Source organism: Trachurus japonicus, chromosome 24 (genome assembly GCF_045865225.1).
Source record: "Trachurus japonicus isolate A0001 chromosome 24, Traja_1.0".
Lineage (NCBI taxonomy): Eukaryota > Metazoa > Chordata > Actinopteri > Carangiformes > Carangidae > Trachurus > Trachurus japonicus.
Genome location: NC_140930.1, coordinates 15,939,713 through 15,962,034, shown reverse-complemented (window position 1 = coordinate 15,962,034; position 22,322 = coordinate 15,939,713). Strand labels below are relative to the sequence as shown.

The following is a 22,322-nucleotide window of genomic DNA, read 5'->3' as shown; positions in this document are numbered from 1 at the left end:
TGCTTCTCTTCTACTCTCTCTGCTCACATATGCAGTATTTTTGACACAGCTGAATTCCCAATAAAGCTGCTCTCATTTACATGTTTTTTCGGTTTCTGCTATCAGACAACGGAGCAAGAAATGGTGACTGAAACACAGCCCATTAAGGCTACGTAGAAACCTCCGAGCCATTTCCAAGCTGCTGCGCTTCAATGTATAAATCCTCATTATATACCAGTGGCGCTGTCTGACTAAATCACCAAACGCGTACATTAAATATAACAGCCCTACTGTGATTTCAGCCATAAATACTTGTAAAATAATCTCTGAATGAGAGAGTAAGAAATCTCAGTCATGGCAACGTAGCTTTTTGTTGCCAGCAACTTTTGCAGAAAAGGTTGTAAAATGGGTCTGAAAATTGAAAACTCGGCCGACCCGCCCACTGGTGTGACCTCATCACTCACACACAGCATTAGCCGACCAATGGTGTAACTTCAATACTCAGTCACTCAGTCAGTCAGTCAGTCCGCAGCTGACCTGTTTATAAGGCTGGCCCCGCTGTCGTTGTCCAGCCAAAAATAAAAGTGTTCAAAAAATCTGCCCTAAATGAGCATGAGAGTGAACATATGGACAGTACAACCTCACTCTATGAATAGGATACCAACTCTCTCTATTAGTATTCTCCAGACGAGGACATGTAATGAGAGTGAAGGGAGAATTTCTTCCTCGACAGACTGCTGAAACGTATCCCCAAGCCTCTCATGGCAGTAATAGGATTTCACACCTGGGAACTGAGAGCTCCTCTCAATTCTATAAATCGCTGTCAAAACAACCACTGGGTCACAACAAGGCAAAGAGCGGGGAGGGAGGGAAGTGAGCAGTGTCACTCTTTTGGAGAGCGGCGTGGAGGCTGAGAGCGCTAACAGAGCAGGGTCATGGGATCGGGAAGATGAAAAGCATCTGGTATGAAGAGGTTGATGGGGGGGGGGGGCAGGGAGGTGTTTTTCGGAAGCACAAAATAGTCGGAAAAAACTGTTGGTGCTGAGGCATAAATGTGCGCAGGGTAGGTAAGCAGCAGCAAATATGTGGCATGAGAGGATTAATAAATGTGGGTTGGTTAAAGGGCAAAAAATAAACAAGGTGGATGAATATTGTTCATGAAAGTACAAAGAGATGAGGAGTCTTTACGTCTCCTACCTGCCAGTTCATCATCGGGCCACCACCCCAGCTCACAGGCTTTGCATGTAAACTCATCCTGGACGTACTCATTGTCCTTGCATGTGGTGCAGATCCAACAGCAGCTCACCTCGCCCTTTCGAATCACCTGCACACAGGGAGGCCAGACATCAACAACGCGAGGTCACGGGCATCTTAGTCACCGGTCACAACACTGATCACACAGTGACAAGAAGCACATCACACCCAAAGCAACTTAAATAAGTAATCAGCATCAAGGGGATATCAAAGACGAGGATATGTTGGTGCAGCTTCTTCTTTTTTTTTTTACTTGAGCCCCAGACATGCTGTTTATAAAACAAGGCCGGTTGAATTTACATTCGGCTCCCAAAGAAGCTGTTACCAGCACTGTGATATGTAAAGCAGGGTGATAAGTGGGGCAGGAAACAAAGCAGATCGAGGGGGAAGCGTGAGCAGCCAGGAGAGAGGATGCACCCTCCCTCAGGGCGACTTAGTGTATAGCTAGACTGAAAACAATCGGCCCCAGATGAAGCAAACCAGGGCATTTCTACAAACTGGGCTCAACACCAGATTTTATTATTATTCGCTGTGAACTGGTCCTTCCCCTTAGCCAGGTGGAGTGAATAGCACAGGGATTCATTAGTACATCTTATGCAACCAACACATACTGTAATGATTCAATTTTGAAGTAAAAGTAATTTTGTAAAGGATGTTTTATAATCAGAATCTTTCTCAATCTTGTTTGATGAGATGAGACTGAGCTTGTGAATTCCTTTCTCCTTCAAGAAGCGTTTTTATATAATAAGTAATTGATGAAACAGGGATCCAAAATGTAGGACACCCCTGAGTAACATCCTTAAAAGTTTACTGCCAGCTGAGGATGCGTTGGATGACAGCCAAAGAGAACAAATGCAAAGTGTTGAGATTTATTGCAGGAACTGCAAATAAAATCCAAGTGGTGACATAGTTACCGGTAAAGACAATCATTTGAGAGCACAGGGGATACACCGTCTGTCCTAACTGATTGAAATCTGTGTTTTTATTATCTATGGATGGCAATGTTGGCAGGTCAGCTGGTCTACCACTGATGCAAAATGAAATATTCCAGCTACTGGGTGGATTGCCATTGGCAAATTTAGACACCCATGGACCACAGGGACTGAGTCCTGATGACTTTGTGTTCTGCTGATTTTAATTACCATGAGAATTAGGCTACATTTATGATTTTTGTAGTGACACATCTTGAACACCATTTGCTTGCTCAAATATGCTTCAAATATGCATGAATCGTAAGGGTATTGATTCTCTCACTCTTTGTTGCAACAAGGAGAGAGTGGATTGGCAAAAAATTGCATAGATATACTGTATAGTTTAAATACAGACACATTTGTTCCAATACAAGCGCAAATTTCCTAAAGTTTCTGTGTTACTATATGAAATTTGGTCATGTCTCACTCAGGATGAACTGTAATAACTTCGCTAACCTCCTGACAGTCAACACCATGATCAGGTGAAAATTTAAATCTATCGAGTTGAGATGTTAGCATGTTGCTGTTACTGTTTTAGCTGTTTTTATGTTTGTTTTGTTGATGTTGTCCAAATGTGTACTTGATGTGGATGTACTGTGCTGCTTTCTTGGTCAGGACCCCCTTGCAAAAGAGATTCTGAATCTCAATGGGATTATTCCTGGTTAAATAAAGGTTAAAAAAAAAAATGTTCACCTCCATTGTGTTAGCTGAGCAGCTTGCATCTCTGCTCCGCTAATCTCAAAAGAACATGCACCTATAAGTAAAGGTAAAGAACCTACCACTATGACTATAGAGATTATGGCAATAGGCGAATTTGCCAAAATGTTGAACTGTCCTTTTAAGTACAGCCTCAGAGACAACTTGGAAAAGACAATTCTCAACAGGAATTGACAAAGTATTTTGTGAACTTGTTGTTTGTGCACGCCTGACCGAACTCATCCACTTTTTACAATGAGAATTAGCTAGCAGAAGTTAGCTGAGTTAAATGAGCTCTCCTGGCTTAAACACACAGTGGCACTTGGAGTTGATGAACCTTTAAGTAGTTTTGGACAATTGCTCCAGAGTCACACAGCAAATTCTCCACTGTTAATGACTATTGATTTTCCAGGCTGCAGATTTTTCAGACTGAATTAACTCTGCAGAGTTAATTTAAGAATAAAAAGTTTGCTCTGAGCGGCGCCTTCAAGTTCCTACCTTTATCTGTCCTTTGGAGCATGGCTCGCTGCAGACTGAGCGCACCATGTCACTGCTGTTCATCCACAGCTTCATGTCATCGATGCTCAAGATGCCTTCATGCCAGGAGCCCACGTTTATATAGTCATAGCGACCATCTCCCACACCCTGTAGATTCATGATGTCATACCTGGACGGGGAGAGGGAGAGAGTCGGAGGACCACAGTGAGCGGAAATTAGTTTATTAAGTGAGCGGGGAAGAAAATAAGACGAGATGTGGTACAAAGTAAAACAGAGTGATGTTAAGGATCAGAGAGGAGGAGGGGGGAGGGGAGAGGGTGAGAGTGACAGGTAATTTAATGATAACGATTCCACAGCTTAGTAAAACCTTTTTTTTCTTATCCAAAGTCACTTAAACGGCTTACAACCCTGCTAGTGTGACACAGAGAGCTCATGCCAGTGCACACTGTGGCCTCATTTTTATACTGAGGCAGGGTGTGCTCTACCTGACCTCTAGCTGATGGAGGAATGACACGGCTGTGTTTTCTGACTGTCAAATGCTGTCTGTTGGACTGAGGAGAGATGAAAGTGGCTGCCGCGGCGGACAATCCACTGAATCTGTTCCAGTCCAAACTAATTACATCCTTTCGTGTTCAAGATCTGTTGCACACATGTGCGCATTTGCACGTGTGCTAATGAGTAAGAGAGTGTGAGAAGAGAGAAATTCATAGATTATAACCAAGTTGATTACATGAACTCTCTTTATTTCATCGTCCTGCATTTTTTTCCTGTGTTATCACCCTCTTCATCATCCTCTTACCTTCCTGGGGTGTCTCCGTTCTCGTCAAAATAAATCTCCTCTCCTGACACTCCCCTGAAGGACGTCTTCAGGAGGTAGTCCAGTAGCTTGCTGCCATCGATCGGGTCCATGGCCTCACAGAGCCCCGTCTGCCCTGGACACATCTCCTCGTGCATGTCATGCAGGCCATGAGCCATGGCATAGATGGCATTGATGACAAAGCCCATCTTACTGTCCTGAACATAGTTTTCATGCAGACTTTCATTTCCTGTTAGAAAGGGAAAAAGAGGGCATCAAACAGTTAGTCTGGTGTGTTATGATGCATTCAAGGGGCAGTTAAACTGTGGGAATAAAGGTAATAAATATTGTGCTGCAAAAAAATCTGGTGTTTTTCCACAATGCATGATGAAATTTTAACTGCAAAGACACAACCTTCTTTTGCAGCAAAATATATTAGCATACAGAGAAATCACAACAAGATGTCCAAAGCTTAATGAGAAACAGATGTGGAGAACAACTGTTGTCAGGGGAAACCCCAAGGCTCAAAATACCAAGTTGTGCTCCACCATCATCAGCCATCTAAAGGCACTGTCCCACAGCCAAACCTCAGTATTGAAGTAGATATTGTGCAATGCTTTGCTTTCTCATATTAAAAAAAACAATTTTCCCAGTGTTTAAGAATAATTTATATTTCTCTTTCCCTTACAGACAGTGCATTTAAAACATTTTGTCTATCACATCAACATGCATAAGGTGTGACCTCATCTAAATAACATCTTTTTCGAGTGTTCCAGCTGTTTGGGTGAACAGGGTGTGTGCTTGGTGAGCCATTCCTTTGTGCAGTTTTTTCCAAAGTGTAAGGCCTTTTTCTTTTTTCTTTTCCTCATACACTACAGACAATCCCAGTGCTCTGCATCAGAGTTTGACTGATGCAATCCTCCCTCCGGCTGAGAGCCTTACACTGCCAGGATGAAGACGTCTCCCCATTTGACTAAATCAGATTTAAGGCGTTAGAGAGATGTGTTGCTCTTAGTGACGCATCAGTCAAACTCTTTCTGTTTTGGAGCAGTCAAATGCTTACAGAGTGCAGGTGCAGTTTTGATAAAGAATCATCACCATGGTAATGGCTAGAAAAATGCACTTACCACCTTGAAGGTCTTTGGAATAAAAGAGGTATGTACAAGTTGATACAAAGACAGCAGAGAAGCAACTATGACTGCAATGCTCTGAGATAGCAATAGTCATCACAAACCACTAATTGATTGCAATTATCATTATGCTCATTAAAAGCATGCTGAGCAATTCGTCGTAATATTACTTTGCTGTGTTCATTTTCTTACTTTTTAGATTTAATTTGATTTTGTTGCGAGTAATTTTGAATTGTGACTTTAATGCTATTAACAAGTCAAGAACTCAATTTACCGTGATCACCTTTTTGAGAGCAAAGGGAGGAAATATTCAAGGAGGAAAAAAGAGGGGATAAAAATACACAGTTTTTGTTATTATTATTCAGTTTTGCACACAGGTCAGATATAACCCACTACACTCACTGTACTAAATGAAAGAATAGAGGATTATGCTTGAAAGCATTACATGAAAAAAACAACGTTGTACTGATCTGTTACAACGATCTGTTACCTCTTATAAAATATATATATACATATATAATTTCTCTGTTTTCACCCACCGGAACAGACTTTCTTGTAGTTCTTGTTTTCCTGTGGGTGACCCGGCAGACGGCACTGGAAACGGTACTGCCAGAACTCGGCGAACCAGGGGTTCCTGGTGTTGGCATCCAGCCGCAGCTTCAGGTAGTAGTCATCAAAGGTCTTGACCACCTCTGATTGCAACTTCATCGTGACTCCTCCCTCTGCTTCCTGCTCATAGCCCTCCACCACCTCGTAACGGTCTGCCCATCCATCACTGCAGGAACGGGAGAGAAGAAAAAAAGGCTATAATGTGATGATCGCACGGGGAACAGTAAAAGATTAGAACAAAATCTGAATGTGAATAAAACATTGTCATAACTCAGACTGAGAGGAGCTGCCACACAGTGATGATACTGTCATGAGTCTTTTTTTATTGCAAATTACAATTTATCCCTGACTACTAATACAGATTGACAAGGCCATAAAACTTTTCTGATGAGCACTGACACTTTAGAGTAATTTCACTTTACATAATGTAAACAAAACAGGTAGCTACAACGCAGCTTTATTTTAAAATGTAGATTTCCTATTTAATCCATTCCATGTCTGAAAGGGGCAGGGCTGAAAACATGTTAAATACATGCACAGGAAAACTACCACAAGATCTACATAACTGGTCAACTCATATAGCAAATAGGCCTCATTCTGTACTGACCTCACTGCAACAGTTTGTACCACCAGCCATGGACGTCAATTAACAGGGATGTGTTCATGATAATGAAATGCATCTGAACTATAATTACTCAGAAAAAAATGCACTATCAATGACTTCATCATCAAATCAACCAAATGATCTGAATAACCAGATTGATTTGTCGTCTAACGGTACAGTTGGGATGTACTCAGAACAAAACAGAACCATGTAAAAGCAAGACTGATGGACAGGTTCACAAGTTCAAAACAAACAAGCAAAACATAACAACAGACCCACACCAGAGTACAACCCCAAACTCTAGGTCACCATGTCTTCTTTTCATTTAAATAAAGAGAAACACTGACTGAGACTGCCACTCTTGTACGATGTTAAATTAGCACGACAGCACTGGTTGGAGGCTTATCTTGAATCCATCGCAGAGATCCACAATTTAAGAGGATGGAAGTCGAAGCAATAGCTCCTCAACTGTAATTGTAGGCTTCACACAATCCCTTCAGCTTGCTTGTTTGTTTGCTTGTGTAACCTTTCTGCCCTACCAAGCTAATTTGGACACGCAGCTGCCCAGTGGGCTCCAAGAGAAGTGGAAAACACCAGTGATGGGGACACAGAAAAACAAATTAACCGATAAAGAAGCACAGCTCTGAGCTCTGCTCTTTCTCTAAAGCTGAACCAGTGAGGGCTTCTGGCCATATTTTACTCTCACTGTCTGTCTGGCTTTAATGTGTGCTGCGAGGCTACTGCCTTGAAATACCTGTGCTATTGACAGCTACACACCAATTAGGTATGACTCACCATGGAACCAATTACCTCGCACACATGGGATATTCTGGGTGATGGATAAGTGTAAGGATATGTGTGTGTGTTTGTGTGTGAGGGTGTGCAGGTCAAAGTCTCTGACCTTTATGTCCACAATTACTGTCAGTCAGGATGGGAAAGACATTCAACCAAATCTGAGGATACTATCAGACCAGTGTGATCCAGGTAGGTGTCCTCAAGCTAAAAGCCTCAAAGGCTTCAACATATAATGGGCAGCAGGAGACAGATGTATGGAAATTTCCTTAAATAGGTCCCATGTTATCCAGAAATAATTTATGCATCTCCAGTCGACCCTGACGGCAGTCTCACAGATTTTGTCGTCTCTGTACCAGTAATCACATAAAGGTCAGTGAACTGCTGAACTGCCCACTGTGTCTCAAAGACGACTGCATTTAACCAGGAAGACATAAGGGAGACTGCCTCAAAAGAAGCACCAGTGCCTGTATTCATCATAATGGAGGAACATGTCGACCGATGAGATGGCTGCATCATCAACATGTTTTCAGTAATTTTTGGACAATTTAGAAGCTCTGTAGCACAGAGTAATAACCTGCAGCATGCAGGCTTTGGCTACACAGACAATAATGTATGATGTATCATAAATGTATGATTGCTAGTTTTGGCCTTTGTGTGGGATAAAAAACAATAACACATGTTACGTATCACCAACCTCATATTTTTAAGTTAAATAAAACAAATAAAAACACCCTCAATATTAAATGTTTTTGACAGTTAATTAATTAATTAATTCATTTATTTACTTCTGGCAAATGTCTTGCTCATATTGGAGAAACACGGTGTGTATATCATTATACAAAATGTATAAAGTCCAGAAAGGTGTTTTTAGTCTAATCAATGTTTAGAAATGACTGTATACTGATGTGATATTTTCCCCTAAATCACAACAATACACATATATATATATTCCACATTTTTCCTGCACTACAGTCCCCTGAGATCGCAACATTCACATCTTATTCCATGTCTGCCTGTTATGTCTGTTAAGATGTGCTCTTCATTTTTTGCTGTATATTTATGAAGCACAACTCAGCTGAGTCAGTTTTCACTCCCCTAATTGAGTTTAGAGTCCGAAACACGTGAACTTCATTGGTCCTGGTCACATTTTGTTCATTCGCTGTAGACAGTGAATACTGTCTCTGTCCCCTCTCTGTCGTTCAGTGTATACAGTAGCCTACTGACAGACGCACCAAGACACACACACACACACACACACACACACACACACACACACACACACACACACACACACACACACACACACACACACACACACACACACACACACACACACACACACACACACACTACCTTACAGATATGTGTGTGTTCAGAGTATTTATTGTAAAGTCACATTCCCTGACAGGGTAACTGCATTTAATGTGGCCTATTCAATAAAATTCAGTGTTTAACATATTTATTATAGCAGAACAGAGGGAAACAGATGGGTTTGTGGATAAAGAGAGGGAGAGAAGGAGAGAGAGAAGGGGGGGAGCGCTGTTCAACACTCACTATATGAATAATGCAGCAGGCATTGAAGACATGCTGGACTGTTTCTCACAGTGGAGTTTGTGATGAAGTAAAATGACATTCTCTCTACTTGCGCCGCTCTCTCACAGGATCGTGCTGTCTGGCAGAACACCAAACAGCTCATCAAAACTCTCGGGCCACCAGAGGGACGCCTAATGGGACGAAATCTGATTTAATGTCACCTCAATGTTCCGCGGCTTCACGCTGCGTATCGGAAGGCCCGTTATTACATAACCTGAGTGAAATATACAGCAGGAACACCTGTTTAAGCAGATTAAGGAGTCGGCGCTGTTCAAGTACGTTATTAGTTTTGCAGTTGATGTACTGAAGATGGACAAGGCAGCGGGTGGGAATATAAAGCAGCGCAGCAGAGATGACGACAGCGAAAAACTCACAGATACCATTAGTTTGAACTCCTCCATTACGAAGGTAGAGGTTGTCATATGAGTCAACTGACTGTTTTTGGGGCCCTGTACTTTCAGGCAACAAAAATATGGGTTAGAGAAAAATTGAGGTCATGTTTTAAAGAAGCTCACACTGGCTGTTGATAGCAGTCTAACCTCAATGTCCAAGTCACTTCAGCACTGTAGGGATTGAAGATGTATTTATTGTTTATATGACCAAACGTTGAAGATCAAGAGCAAATCAAATCAAGGAAACATCAGTAAATTGCCTCTATGAATAATTAGGTCTTGAAATGAGATTTCAATTCTCAACAGAATTTTCTGACCTGACCTAAACTGCTCTATAACCTAAGATCCTGACACCCGTTTTTACCAGCATCTGCCTAATGTAAGGTGCAGTCTGCAACATCAGACAATACCCTGTCAAAACACACAGCCATTTTACTATGCATGAGCATGCATGAGCTCTTTAACTTGCAAATGTACGTACCTGCTATTTGCAAAGAACCATCATTGTGATACGTGACAATGCAACAAGTGCACATATTGCTTATTCAAAACAGACCTGAGCACAGAAAAACTCGGTCACTGCGAGTCTTGAACTTTGAACACAACCAGGAGCCTTTTTTTGATGACCTCAGAGGCCTGTATATCAGATTAAAGTCTTTAAAAAGATTTTGAATTCAGCACTAGGGTGAAATGAGAAAGCTGCAGAGTTGCGGGTGCATCTTCTGCTGATCCACAGATGGAGTTGCAGTTTGATTTAGGATACAATGGAGCCAGACATGTAAAACCAAGAAGACTAAGGCTAATCTCAACCTTCCATACTTAATTTCATTTCTCTTCTCCCCTCAACTCTCCAAGTTTATTTTATGAACTACTTGCGTCAGTGCTTATCTCTGTAAATTCAGCAGGCAGCTTTCTATTCCTTTGAAAACATATGCCAAATAATAGGATGTGTGTATGTCAATGATTTACTGAGACTTGATGATGTGCAGCATTGTTTAGAGGAGCGCTGCGCACCATCAGCTGGATAATTTATAGAGTAGTATACAACAGTGAGTAGACTGAGAGCTCCCCCGACTCTCCTGGATGATCTAGTTCCAGTTTGATAGCACATTTGTATATTTATGAAGCCATGAATTAATTGGCAGGGCAGAAATTTAATCACATGCGCTGTTTCCCCAGGAGGATGAATGGGAAGAGTTACTTTAAAAAGAGGAAGGGGAGGATAGGGGAGTCAAGAGTTTCTTAATTGCTATATTCGAGTGTTAAAATAAAAGTTCAGGAAAAACTTTTAAACTGTCTGCCAATCATAAACCATCAGAATATCAACAGGTCAGATTAGAGGAATGACACTCTTTTTAAAAGGTCATACACAAAGTCCTTGGTTTTAAAGTACACACACATCTATTGTAATTTCTTTTCTCTTTTTCTGTTCATGGTCTATCAAGTGTTTAAGTGCTGGAAGAAGTATTATGGTTATAATCTGTACATCCCAGCAAAAGTAGCCTATGTCAGTACAAATAATTATCGGCTCAATATTGGCTGATAATGATCAGACAATAATTATCGGCCAAAATACACAGTTAAGTCTGATAATGACATCTTTTTCTGATTAAGCCAATTATAGTTAGCCAACATTGCCTTGATTTCGCTAATTTTCAGTCTGTTCTCTGCCTGACTTGATTTGAAACAATATTAAATGTTGATTTTTGAAGAGTCATAACTGTTCTTGTTTATGATGTGATTTCAGTAGTGATATTGGTTCAAATTCATCACTACATCTTAACCTTTATTCTTCTCTTCTCAACTTAATGTGCACATTATAATGTTATCATCGGCATCAGCATTGGTTTTGAGAAGCAGGAAGTTATTAGTTCTCAGTACCGCAATGGAAAAAAGAGAGTTATCGTGCATCGCTACTAACAATATAGATTATCTCGTTCAGAATTACATTGATATTTGTGGGTCATTTCTCTCTCTAATTATGTATGTGCATTTATCTGTGTGTTTATTTTCCTACATGTTCAGTATATGTATGGTCTATAAAAGGCCATCATTTCTGTTTTGATTCTTCATATGCCGCTGCAACTGCATCAGATCTGCAGCTCCCTCTTGTCCCTCTGCCTTTATCTCTCTCTCTCTCTCTCTCTCTTTCTATAGTATCCCATTATCCACCATTTCTCTTAGTTCTATGTGGAGTTAAAACAGGAGTGGTGGTGGTGGCTTGTTAGCTACATGGCAGAAGCAGCAGGACTCTCTTGAGGTGACACAGAGGGCCCTGGGTGAGCCGGGGAGCCTTTAAAAGCCCATCCAGGCTGCTTTTACTTATTCATCATGCCCCAGTTTGAGTTGGGAGATCAGTCTCCTCTACACTGACAGGGAACACTGCTGGGAGAAAATCCTTTTTGCTTCTCACCACCAAGGGACGTCAGTTCACTACTAAACCCCATGACAAAGTCTGTGCATTGAATATCAGCTGTAGCAGTGAGTGATGGATGACAAGATCTTATTATTAGTAGGTCAGTTTAATGTAAAAACCATTATGTGAGCCGGAGGAGAGTGCTGCTGTTGAAGGAGTCCTACATTTTTTTAAATAAATGGTTGCATGTTGCTTTCTGGCGTTGTAGTTTTTACAATTTAAACAGCTGCAAGATCCACTTATGTCAAGCTTTTCATTAATAACAAATAGGTCTGTATTAATTATAATCTATCCTAAAAGTTCTTGTCAGGCAAGTACTGTACCCAAGTGAACAAAAAGAAGGCTCTAAATGCAGACAGAAAAAAGAACTAATAGTCCTTATTCCAAAACAATGTACTATACACATTAAAGAAGTAAATTATATCCTGCTTCATTACATTTTTACAATGTAATTGTTCATGAGAAGAAACCAACCTCTGTTTTGGTACCATGGATAGACAGACCCGTTTGGTAGATCTCATTATATTTGTTTACCAAATATCCTGATGGCCAAAACTATGCAATGCATCATTAAATTTTGGGGAGTGTTCATATTTGTGTGTGTGGACTGCCTCTCCTTTTCCATTGTATCCTGCTGTGCCCAACAGGGTTTTGGGTGCACACATGATTCTTCTCCTTTGGTATGAATTATTTTTTTTAAAAGATTATATATATATATATAATTAAAAAAAAAAAAAAATCTATATATAATATATACTATATTAATACAGTTGATTAAAATGATAATTGGTTATTGCTACTGATTTTCCTCTTAACACTGTTAATGGTTTGATGGCTGATGTGTGGTGCAGCCCCATTCACTATTCTCTTTGTGTGCACACGTTATATGCATGCACTTTGGTTCAACGTTAGCTGTCTGTACAAGAAAGCATTTCAGCTTCTGCGAATCATGATGTGACAACTATGTCCACATGCAAAGCCACTGTGCTATTTTTGATCACTCCAATGTCATTCACCCATCCCCTCGCACAAGGGAACACAAGGCATCAATTGGAAACAGAGAGATGTCCTTGACAATGTGTGGCTGCTTTCAATTAACATCAGAGGCGTGTTATAAATATTCAGATGCAGCTCATTGTGCTCCCTTGCTTAGTGGAACACAAACAGATGCAATCACGAATCCTGACTCAACTTGAATATACTTCCCAGAGCCACATGCATGTGTACATATACCAGTAAACGGAGGAAGGGGCTCCATTACCGGATGAACGACGACAGTGTGTCCGTATCATATAATTACAATCTCTGTTACTGTTGTTGCTGGGAGGAATTTCTCAGATGTCAGCCATATTTTTGAAGAAGGGACTATTGTGTTTTGGAGCCGCGCTGACAGACTGAATGACAGATCTGCACTGAGACAATCGCACCAACTCTGTCATGAGTCCAAACAAAATCTCCATGGCGACGGTAGCCCAACGCGAGCACACAAGCCTTTTTATTCGAGTAGATCCTGCCCTGCCAACAAAAATTATCTTGAGCTTGATTCCTGCGTGACTTGCCCCAGTGAACTCTCACTAAACTCCCATGTAGATTGCTTTAGTGCGCAGGGAGAGGATAGAGAGAATAACATAAAGACGGAGGCTCGCTGCTCGACTTTACTTCCTCTTCTGCTTTCTTCTTTTTGTTTTGTTTAGTGTCTTGTCTCCACCCTTCACACTTTCACTCCCATACATTCTTAACTAATGTGTCAGTCACTATTGTGCTCTAACAGGAAGCCTAATGACAGAAGCATTTAGCATATTGTCAGCTGTGGGTATTAATGTATGCTGCGTACATGTCTAGATAATACTGAGGCAGGGAGAGGAGAATTATAGATGATGTGGAAAAACTTAAGATTTTAGTCAAAACACAGCCCTGAGGAGAGAAATGGCTAGCAATGTACTGTAGCAACTGCTTATTTTCTCTTTAAAGTAATAATAATATCCAACAAGTTATGCAGTTTGACGTCTCAGATTTGCTTGATCGTGTTATTCATGAATCTAAATATATTTTTAAACATTTGATTCAGCAAGGAGTCATTACACCAAACCCTAGAAACAGAAATCCAGCCTTAACCTCTTGTGCATCGCCAACTCTGGAAGAAAAAGATACCCATTTATTTAAGTGTTGTTGCCAGCGACAAGGTCTCTTTTTTTTTTGCTCATGCCCCGCTATTTGCCAAATTGCTTGCAAGAAGGAGTCAATAGGCAGAATTCCACATCCTCCGCGCTCTTCTTCCTGAGATGGGGAGGAGATGAAAGCCTCGCAGATGACAGGAAAAAGGCAGCTAAATGTGTCGCGCCACAACTCCTCTCTCTCTCTCTCTCTCTCTCTCTCTCTCTCTTTGGCGCCCTAAACGTTTCATTTATTCAAGCTCAGAGCAAAACCTGAGTCCCCCTCTGTTACAGAAAATCGAATAGGACAGCCAAATGCAGAATTGCACGTGACACACACAATGTGGGCTCACAGCTTTCTCTGCACCTCACCGCTGTCTCAAAAGACACAGTCATAACCTGCTAATGACTAGTGCCAAAGCATTACAGAGGTAGAACATCCACATTTCTGTCTCAGTGTCCATTTTGTCTGAAACAAACAAACAATAAAACAAAACAAGAATTGAGCATTCAAAATGGGACCCCAACCAAAACTGTGAGTGTAAGGCAGGGACAGAAATGAGCGTTACATGTGGAAAAGCAGCTTATGCAAATGATGTTTAGTAATAACAGCATTCAGACAGCATTAGAGGGAGAGAGAAAAACGAACACTGCTAATTGCAAGAGAGCAAGCAGGCGGGCAAATGGGTAGGAGGGCTCACTCCATGTTGCCATTCAGAAACTATAGGCAGCTTGGTGCCGGGGAACGGCAACTGGAAGGAACGAGAACAAAAGATACACGTACATACAGTAGTGGTTTCAAATCTGCAGCAACTTTCAGCTGAGTGGAAAGATTTGTATTCCATGGTGGAAACTTAAGAGTGTTCCAGGAGAATTTAACTGCGTTCGCCTCGGGGAAACCTCAGTTAAAAAACACACACACTGCCAGATATTTTAACAGATACGACGCATCCCTTTCAGCGCTAAGACATTTTCTATCAGTGTCACAACTGACACATTTGAAAATGCAGTGTATGAATCATTAACATTTCTCATTTGCTCAATTTCTAAAATGACTTTTTTTGCTGCAGCACTAAGGATGCGTGTCGCCTTCGCTTTTCGAGGTGAACCTGAGAGAATTTGTAAACATTTTTTGTGTGTGTGTGTGTGTGTGTGTGTGTGTGTGTGTGTGTGTGTGTGTGTGCATGAAATCGTCTATACTCCCGATTTCAAGCTGTGATTACTGGAGCTAGTTTGCATCATATAGTCATCCAATCATGTGTCTCTATTACAGAATTTGTGATGGTTTGATGTTGTTTATGAGGAAGGTTTTAAGAGTTAAATATTGGTGTCTGGATTGCTTATTGTATTGTTTTACATAGCACAAATACTATTCTGGTGGTGTGGTAAAAAAAAAAAAAGAAAAATAAGATCTTGACTAACACAATTTGTAAATTGAGGAAATGTTTCAGCAAAGAGCCAAAACAAGAGCATGGTGGTGGTGGTGGATCTGTAAAAAAAAAAAAAAAAGAGAAAAAGAAAAAGAAAGGGTTGCCAGCTCCTGGGAGTCATTGTGTATATTGCTCTCTGTGGTCAAATAACAGGCAAGGAATCTGTGGCCATTTTGTGAGTACACGCTATGTAGCACACACTGTTCCCTCATGATGCTCTAATGTTCCAAGATTGTGCAATAATACCTCCTCACCACACACACTGATAGATAAATACATTTAATTCTGGTTTTATCAATACTGAGATAAAGTCAAACAACACTCCTGGTCTCCCGGTGAAGCTTAATGTCTTTTAACTCCCCTCTGCCAGCCATGTGGCCATACTCCAAAGAAATTCAAATTTTCCTATATTTTACATACAGTCATCTGCAGCTAGTGTATTCTCTCTGATGCGCCATGGTCAGACTGTTTTCTGATTTATGTCCTAAACTCTCTGGATTCAGAGGAAAGCTGTACAGCAGAGACTTCAAAGAGGCTTTGAGGAAAAAAGTGTTGCGCTAATTAATTTTGGCAAGGTCTATTTGTCATGGAACTGCCAGATGCTCAACTCAGGCTTTGATAGTTTATGAAAGGTAAAACAAAACTTTGTGTATTTCCTGGAGAACATGTTCTGAAAATACAGTTTCATCCCTGGTGTTCTTTCGTGTTGACTACAAGAGAGAAAGGTTAAATGTGTCACTTTAATGTTTTTATAGGGAGACGCTGTCACTGCAACAGATGCTGTCACTGTCATCTGTCAAACGAGGTAAGGGGAAGTTCAGGAGGACAGTGCTTCAAACTGCATCCCAGAGTAGTAACTGAACTTTTCAGGAACTAAGAAAAAGGCCTTTAAAGTCTCTTAATAAATGATAAATGAGGATGGGTTCACATTGTTTGGCAACACAAGAAACTATTAACACAACAACAATAGATTTTCAAAGTGTAAATGGTGAACGCAGCTTGACTATCAACACATCCAACCAACAAGTCTCTCACCCTTAACAACCATAAAGGTCGTATTTTCAACTCTCTGATATGACCCTGCAATATCACACCTGTGTATCAGCACCTGCACCACACCATTGTTGTCCTGGTAACCATGATTGACAAGTCACTGTACCAAGAGCAGCGTATCAGTCATCTGTGTGGTGACTATAACCACGCTGCTAAAACTACTTGGTTAGGTTTAGGAATAGATTATGATATCGATTGAAATAAATACTTCCTCAACATTTAAAAAATCTTTGTTGTCATGGTTACTATAATAAGGTGTGTGGTTCCTGGATAAACGTAACAGTTTCACTGTTTATTGTCATATGTGAATCAAATGCCTGTAAGATAGTCCTGTGTGTTTTCTCTTGTCACTTGCCATTGGATGTCGCCTGACAACATAACGTATCTATGGGTCATAATATGGGCTTATATTTTTGTTTTTTCCTTGGGTTTTGCTGTAACTGCAGCTGGAGGGGAGATTGAAGAGGGCAATGAGGGTTTGTAACTGCACATTACACATGGTCATTTTATCCCATGTAAACATTTAAAAAAAAAATGAATTAGTGCCACAACAAGTGTATCAACCCATCTGTCTGTTCCAACGTTCGGCCTGTCCAAGGGGACTCTACAGCCAAAACAATCCAGATCTACTCTAATCCATCTCCAGGCAATTTATTACAGAATTGACTGAGTCTCCTAATCTGCTCCTCAACCAAGTCCCAGCGCAAACACAGTCATCTCTGTTCTTTAAAAAACTAGGTTAAATCAATACATTTCCCCTGCTTCCTGCTTCATTCTGCCCAAGTAGAATAAGTTTCTCATCTAATAAAAATCCCTCTGGAATGTACAACAAGACGACAGACATTGCTGTTTCTTCTTGATTGGAACAATGTACTATAGTATAATCTATGTCAGCAACATGTCTCTATATCTGTGTGCCAGAGTTTGTGCATGCAATATTTGTTGTCTAGCAGCATGTGTGTGTGTGTGTGTGTGCAGTCGTAGAGTAATAGAGGCAGCTGATTGGCAAAATCATGACTGACATCAGAGAGACAGAAATAAAAGTGCTCCTCTGACTGACAATAGCCGAGCGCCGAGTGGAGTGTTGAAGTGACGCAGAGTAGACTGCAGGTCAGGGATAAAGTGGGTTGAGCACATTGCCACACCTGGCCCTTGTCTAAAGAGCAGGTTGGCAGCACAGCAAAAACAACAGCTCTCAGAAACAAAACTCTCCTCTCACTCTACTAGTGGGTTATTAGCCACTGCTATGTAGCGATTTATTGCCTGTCGCCGTGGTTTTACATGACGAGTGGAGGAGGAAAAACCATAACAACGTCAACTCTTGTATTTTCGAAATCTCTGTTTGTTCGGGCTAAGTGCAATGAGATGGGGGTGGAGGGTGGGGGAAGGAGCATTTTATAGGGACATGGACAGTATGTGGTAATAACTGCTTCACAGCTCTCAATGGTTTTTATGGAACCTGTTGCACACACCCGTCCTTATTCTTACAAATTACATTGACTGTCCTAAAGTGGTGCTGTAATTTAAACACCACTTTTCTCAAAATGCAATATTGTCAACATTCCCATTTGATGGTGATGAGATGTAATGCATTTTGTTGTGGTGACTGCTGTTTTATTTAAGTCTAAATTGTTGTGTTGATTGGCCTGATGGGGTTGCTCTGACTGAAAGCTACATTTTCTCAATAACAAAAATCCATGGTGTGAACAGTATTACCAGTGATTTGAAACATGCTGGTTTCAATCCTGTGTATGAGGTTGCTTTTTTAATGTAACTTTTCATTTTCACCCGTGTTTAGGTGACACAGTACAGAAATTCTAGCCCCTTACTTAACCCGATGCGTCAGATGGCTGGCTGAATTGAAAAAGGAAAGAGACAAGTGCTTTCAAATTTTAGTCTGAGGACATTTGAAAGGTTGTTAGCACGTAGGTAGATGATTCTTGCTAACTTTGCAGATAACTAGTGGACTTGGCACGATGGATTCCAGCTTCCTTGCAAGGTGACCACTTAGATAGTTGTTACATTATTCGTAATAGTGTTATTAATTTCTTGATCTGACTTAGCAAAGAAAAAAAAAACAGTTTGCAGTAATACACCTGAGAATGCTTGCATGAGATAGTTGACCTGTCTGTGGCCTACTCTCTTTGCTGTGTCACTTTGTTTCATTTACTATTTGTTCGTCTTTGTGTATTTTACATCCTTTCAGCTCTCGGTAGCTCTGTGCGCGAAAACACACACACACACACACACACACACACACACACACACACACACACACACACACACACACACACACACACAACACACACACACACACACACACACACACACACACACACACACACACACACACACACACACACACACACACACACACACACACACGCACTCTCTCTTCATGAAAGAGGTTCCTTTAGAGGTGAAAGCATAAATTAGGAAAGCAAGCTCGTCTTTGATGAGCTAATACCTGTCTGCCAGCATCATTCAGCTGTTCAGTACATGCCAGGAAACACACACATGGCTTGGCATCTGCGTTGGCCCAGACTTCCACTGTCATTTTTCCACACTGTCTCTCTGTCTCCTTCTCTCTCTCTCTCTCTCTCTCTCTCTCTGTGACCCAGAAGCATTTCTTTCGCCCATGGAGACTTCCACAAAAGCTAAAAAAAGACCCACTTTCCCATCCCATCCTATGGAGGGAAGAGAAAAGGAGAGATATGGGAAGGAATGTAACCCTAGAGTGTCATTATAATGGATAATTTAAAAGGCATGTTCTGCATCTGAAAAGAAAGAGTGCCCCTGCCAAGAACTTAAATATGCACATATGCATTGAAGGTAACACATGCAACATAAACACAAGCGGGTGAAAGCTGCACTTGTCTTCTCTACTTCTCCACCACTGGGAGATTTTATAGGAAACAGAAAAGGCTTCTTGAAGAAAAATGGCAATGACGAGAAACAAATCCTTTAGAGTCAGCCGGCAGAGAGGTGTTCATCAGACCAGGGAATCCTGGATAGAACAAAAACTCTTTTCCAGATTTCATCTAATGCAACAACGTAACCTACATCAAGTACATCATTTTTCAACATGACAAATTACACGTTCAACACTGTTTTAGTCTCAGTCTTCATACTTTCCAAACTCCCTTATCTGTGGTAATACACTGGAAATATTTCTCAAAAATAAACTACAGTGTCCATGTTTGTGGTGGTTAAGTAACCAGTCATCCGATACATTGGTGTATGTCAGTGATGTACTGTATTCATAGATTTTGGATAACAATGGAATCAACAGCAAGCAGTAACAAGCTATACAGTGCACAGGCTGCACACACAAAAACAAAACAAAACAAAACAAAAACTGACAAACTATATGACATACACCATCTTTATAATTGAACTACATACATGAAAAAACAGTCTAGGGGCTTAATTTGAACAAGTACTGTAGGAATCGAGGAGCAAATGATTCTTCCTAAACACCAATAACCAATCACCGCATGAGGAACAGTCCAGTGAGGACAAAGAGAACTGGCATCATTACGCAAAATCTATTGAGTTAGTGTAAATCATTTCTTCTACAAAATTTAAAACTTAAAAAGGCGCAACACTTACAATTAATTCATAATTTCTTAATTTGGCCTTCATTTAATTTCCTTTTTTGGGGTGTATTTTAGGATGTGAATTTCAGTTTTTTTCCACCCTCTGATTCAGAGGATTGTGGTTCAAAATCTGAATAACTTGATGTGATGGTGACGGAATTGGTACTACATCTTGTCTCTTAAGTTCTTCCTGTTGGAGGAATGACGGGTCACAATTTGAGCTACACTCATGCAGTGTTCAGCAAATCTCCAATGAATACTGCTTAGCTCGGCTACAAGCCTCAGTCATCCTTAGCTGTCTTATTAATGTCCTCCCCATGTAGCATACGGCTGACAACTGCCCTACAACAGGCCGCTGCCAAAGATTTCCTCCCTCTCCGAGATGATGGGGGGAAAGATATTGCATGAATGGACTGAAAAGTAGCATCAACGTTACTGGGGCTTTTACTGACAACTGTGAATGTTCCTTGAGGGCTATTGCATGGTGTAATATGCCACTGTATAAGTGTGTGAGACGACTCTACTTGCCCTTTTCAAATGACTAAGATTGCTGTTACAGTCAGTCACTGTCACTCAACATTGACTAACAGACAGAGGAAGAGGAGAAATGTGGAGAGGAAGTGATGGAGTGAATATCCAAAGGAGTAATCAAAAGCAGATCACGTTGACTCAGTATTGTCCTGTGTACAAATATGTGTGTGTGCGTGCTTCTTTTTGATTGTTCTATAAGGAATGGCTGCCAGTGCTTTGAAAAATCAAACAAGGAGAGAATGGACCAGCGGTATTGTATCCCTCTCTAGTTTTGTATCTGTGACAGAAATACCAATTATTCATTGCTGGAGAACATTTCTATTCAGTGCTATTGGTATGTGGTCTAATTCATCTGGGTTGCCTTGGTGACACGCACATCAGGAAGACAACAGAGCACCTCACAGCCTACCAGCCTGTTCACCGATTTCTTGCCATCCAGAGAGATGCTCTCAACCGTGATTTAAAGGGTTAATAAAGAACAAAAGAAAAAAAAAACATACCTGCCAATAAGGAGAAATTCTCCAAACACTCCCAGTCGCCTCATGGCCATCAGGAGACCTCGCACAGTCATGCCCTCGCAGAAACACACCACAACACGAGCTTTGGGTAGACGCTCCCGTAGTTTCCTCAGAAGGCGATCGTAGTGCTTCTCCCCTGCGTTACTGTAGATCTTGTCCGAGTGGGCGATGCATAAGCCTTCTATAGAGGCCAGCTCCTTGAAGGCCTCCATGCCACTCTCCCCATAGTTTCCTGTAGGTAATGAAGAAAATAGATTGTTACTAAATCGTGAGCATTCACCTTGATAACAAGGACGCAAACAGTAAAACATCACCTCTAAGCAGAGCGGGCCCAGGGCATAAGCGAGCCAAGCACCTGCTTAGGGCCCTGTGACCACTAGGACCCCAAATTGCAATTAACTTTTTAAAGCTATATAGTGCATAACTTCTGCCTGAAATTCTGCGTAATTGCAAAAATCTTTAATTGTTGTTGTTGGACTTCACATTGATGTATTTAAAACCATAAAAAAAAGTGGATGATGTGTTTACAGTTTGTTATACTTTTAATAGGCCTAGGTGACATTCAGTATCCCACTCAGTGGTATCACTTTGAATATTTAGTCTAAATCAACCCCAAGCTGCACTTTTAGCTGAATTTGGTGCCATTTCAGATTGAAAACCATAGGTGGGTAAAAAACATGGCAGGCTAAAATGGTGATTCGTAATGACAGATTAGAAAAATGAAATAAATTGGTGTGTAAGTGATCAATAATTGGTATTATTGGCAGTAATAGAGGGCCCCAAAATAAAATGTTGCTTAGGGCCCTGTGGAGGCTTGGGCCGGCCCTGCCTCTATGTGACATATTTTCACCTTCACTTCTCAAAACAAGCCTGTGTGGTTATGTCTAATAATCTGCCTGTGACATCTCTGATTATTATATTATTTTCTGATTATAAATGACACAACCAATGTGTCTGAAATCACAAGCATTACATGCCTTGTTACTTGCAAAAACAGAGTGCTGTTGTTAAATAGCATGAGTAATTACTTTCAACTATACATTTCTAATTATTTCAGTGATGGACAGTCTATTACACTTAAAGCACACACCCCAGCAGTTGTTCAGTGTGTCAAGCCCCGAGTGAGCCGAGGCTCTGATCCTCTGATAATGAGTGTCGGGGAGTTTACTGACTACTGATTGCAATCAAAGCCAAAAGCAGTAGATGGGTAGATAGATAGAAGTTGGCTAACCTTGTTTAACCAACCAAATCGAGCCATCACAATCAAGAGCCCTGCAAAGCTGTTTGAGTCTAAATCTTCTGTTT

At 40.9% G+C, this 22,322-nt stretch overlaps 1 protein-coding gene across 2 annotated transcripts in view; it reads right to left on the bottom strand.

Moving 5' to 3' along the window:
• grm1a (glutamate receptor, metabotropic 1a) overlaps positions 1 to 22,322 on the bottom strand; it is a 32,602-nt gene that overhangs the window by 6,072 nt on the left and 4,208 nt on the right. For both annotated transcript variants that reach the window (XM_085770277.1, XM_085770278.1), the window contains exons 3-7: positions 21,000 to 21,249; positions 5,864 to 6,099; positions 4,198 to 4,444; positions 3,399 to 3,567; positions 1,177 to 1,303 (exon numbers count right to left, since the gene is read on the bottom strand). In XM_085770277.1, the coding sequence (XP_085626403.1) occupies positions 1,177 to 1,303; positions 3,399 to 3,567; positions 4,198 to 4,444; positions 5,864 to 6,099; positions 21,000 to 21,249 (1,029 nt within the window). The remainder of the gene's footprint in view (positions 1 to 1,176; positions 1,304 to 3,398; positions 3,568 to 4,197; positions 4,445 to 5,863; positions 6,100 to 20,999; positions 21,250 to 22,322) is intronic.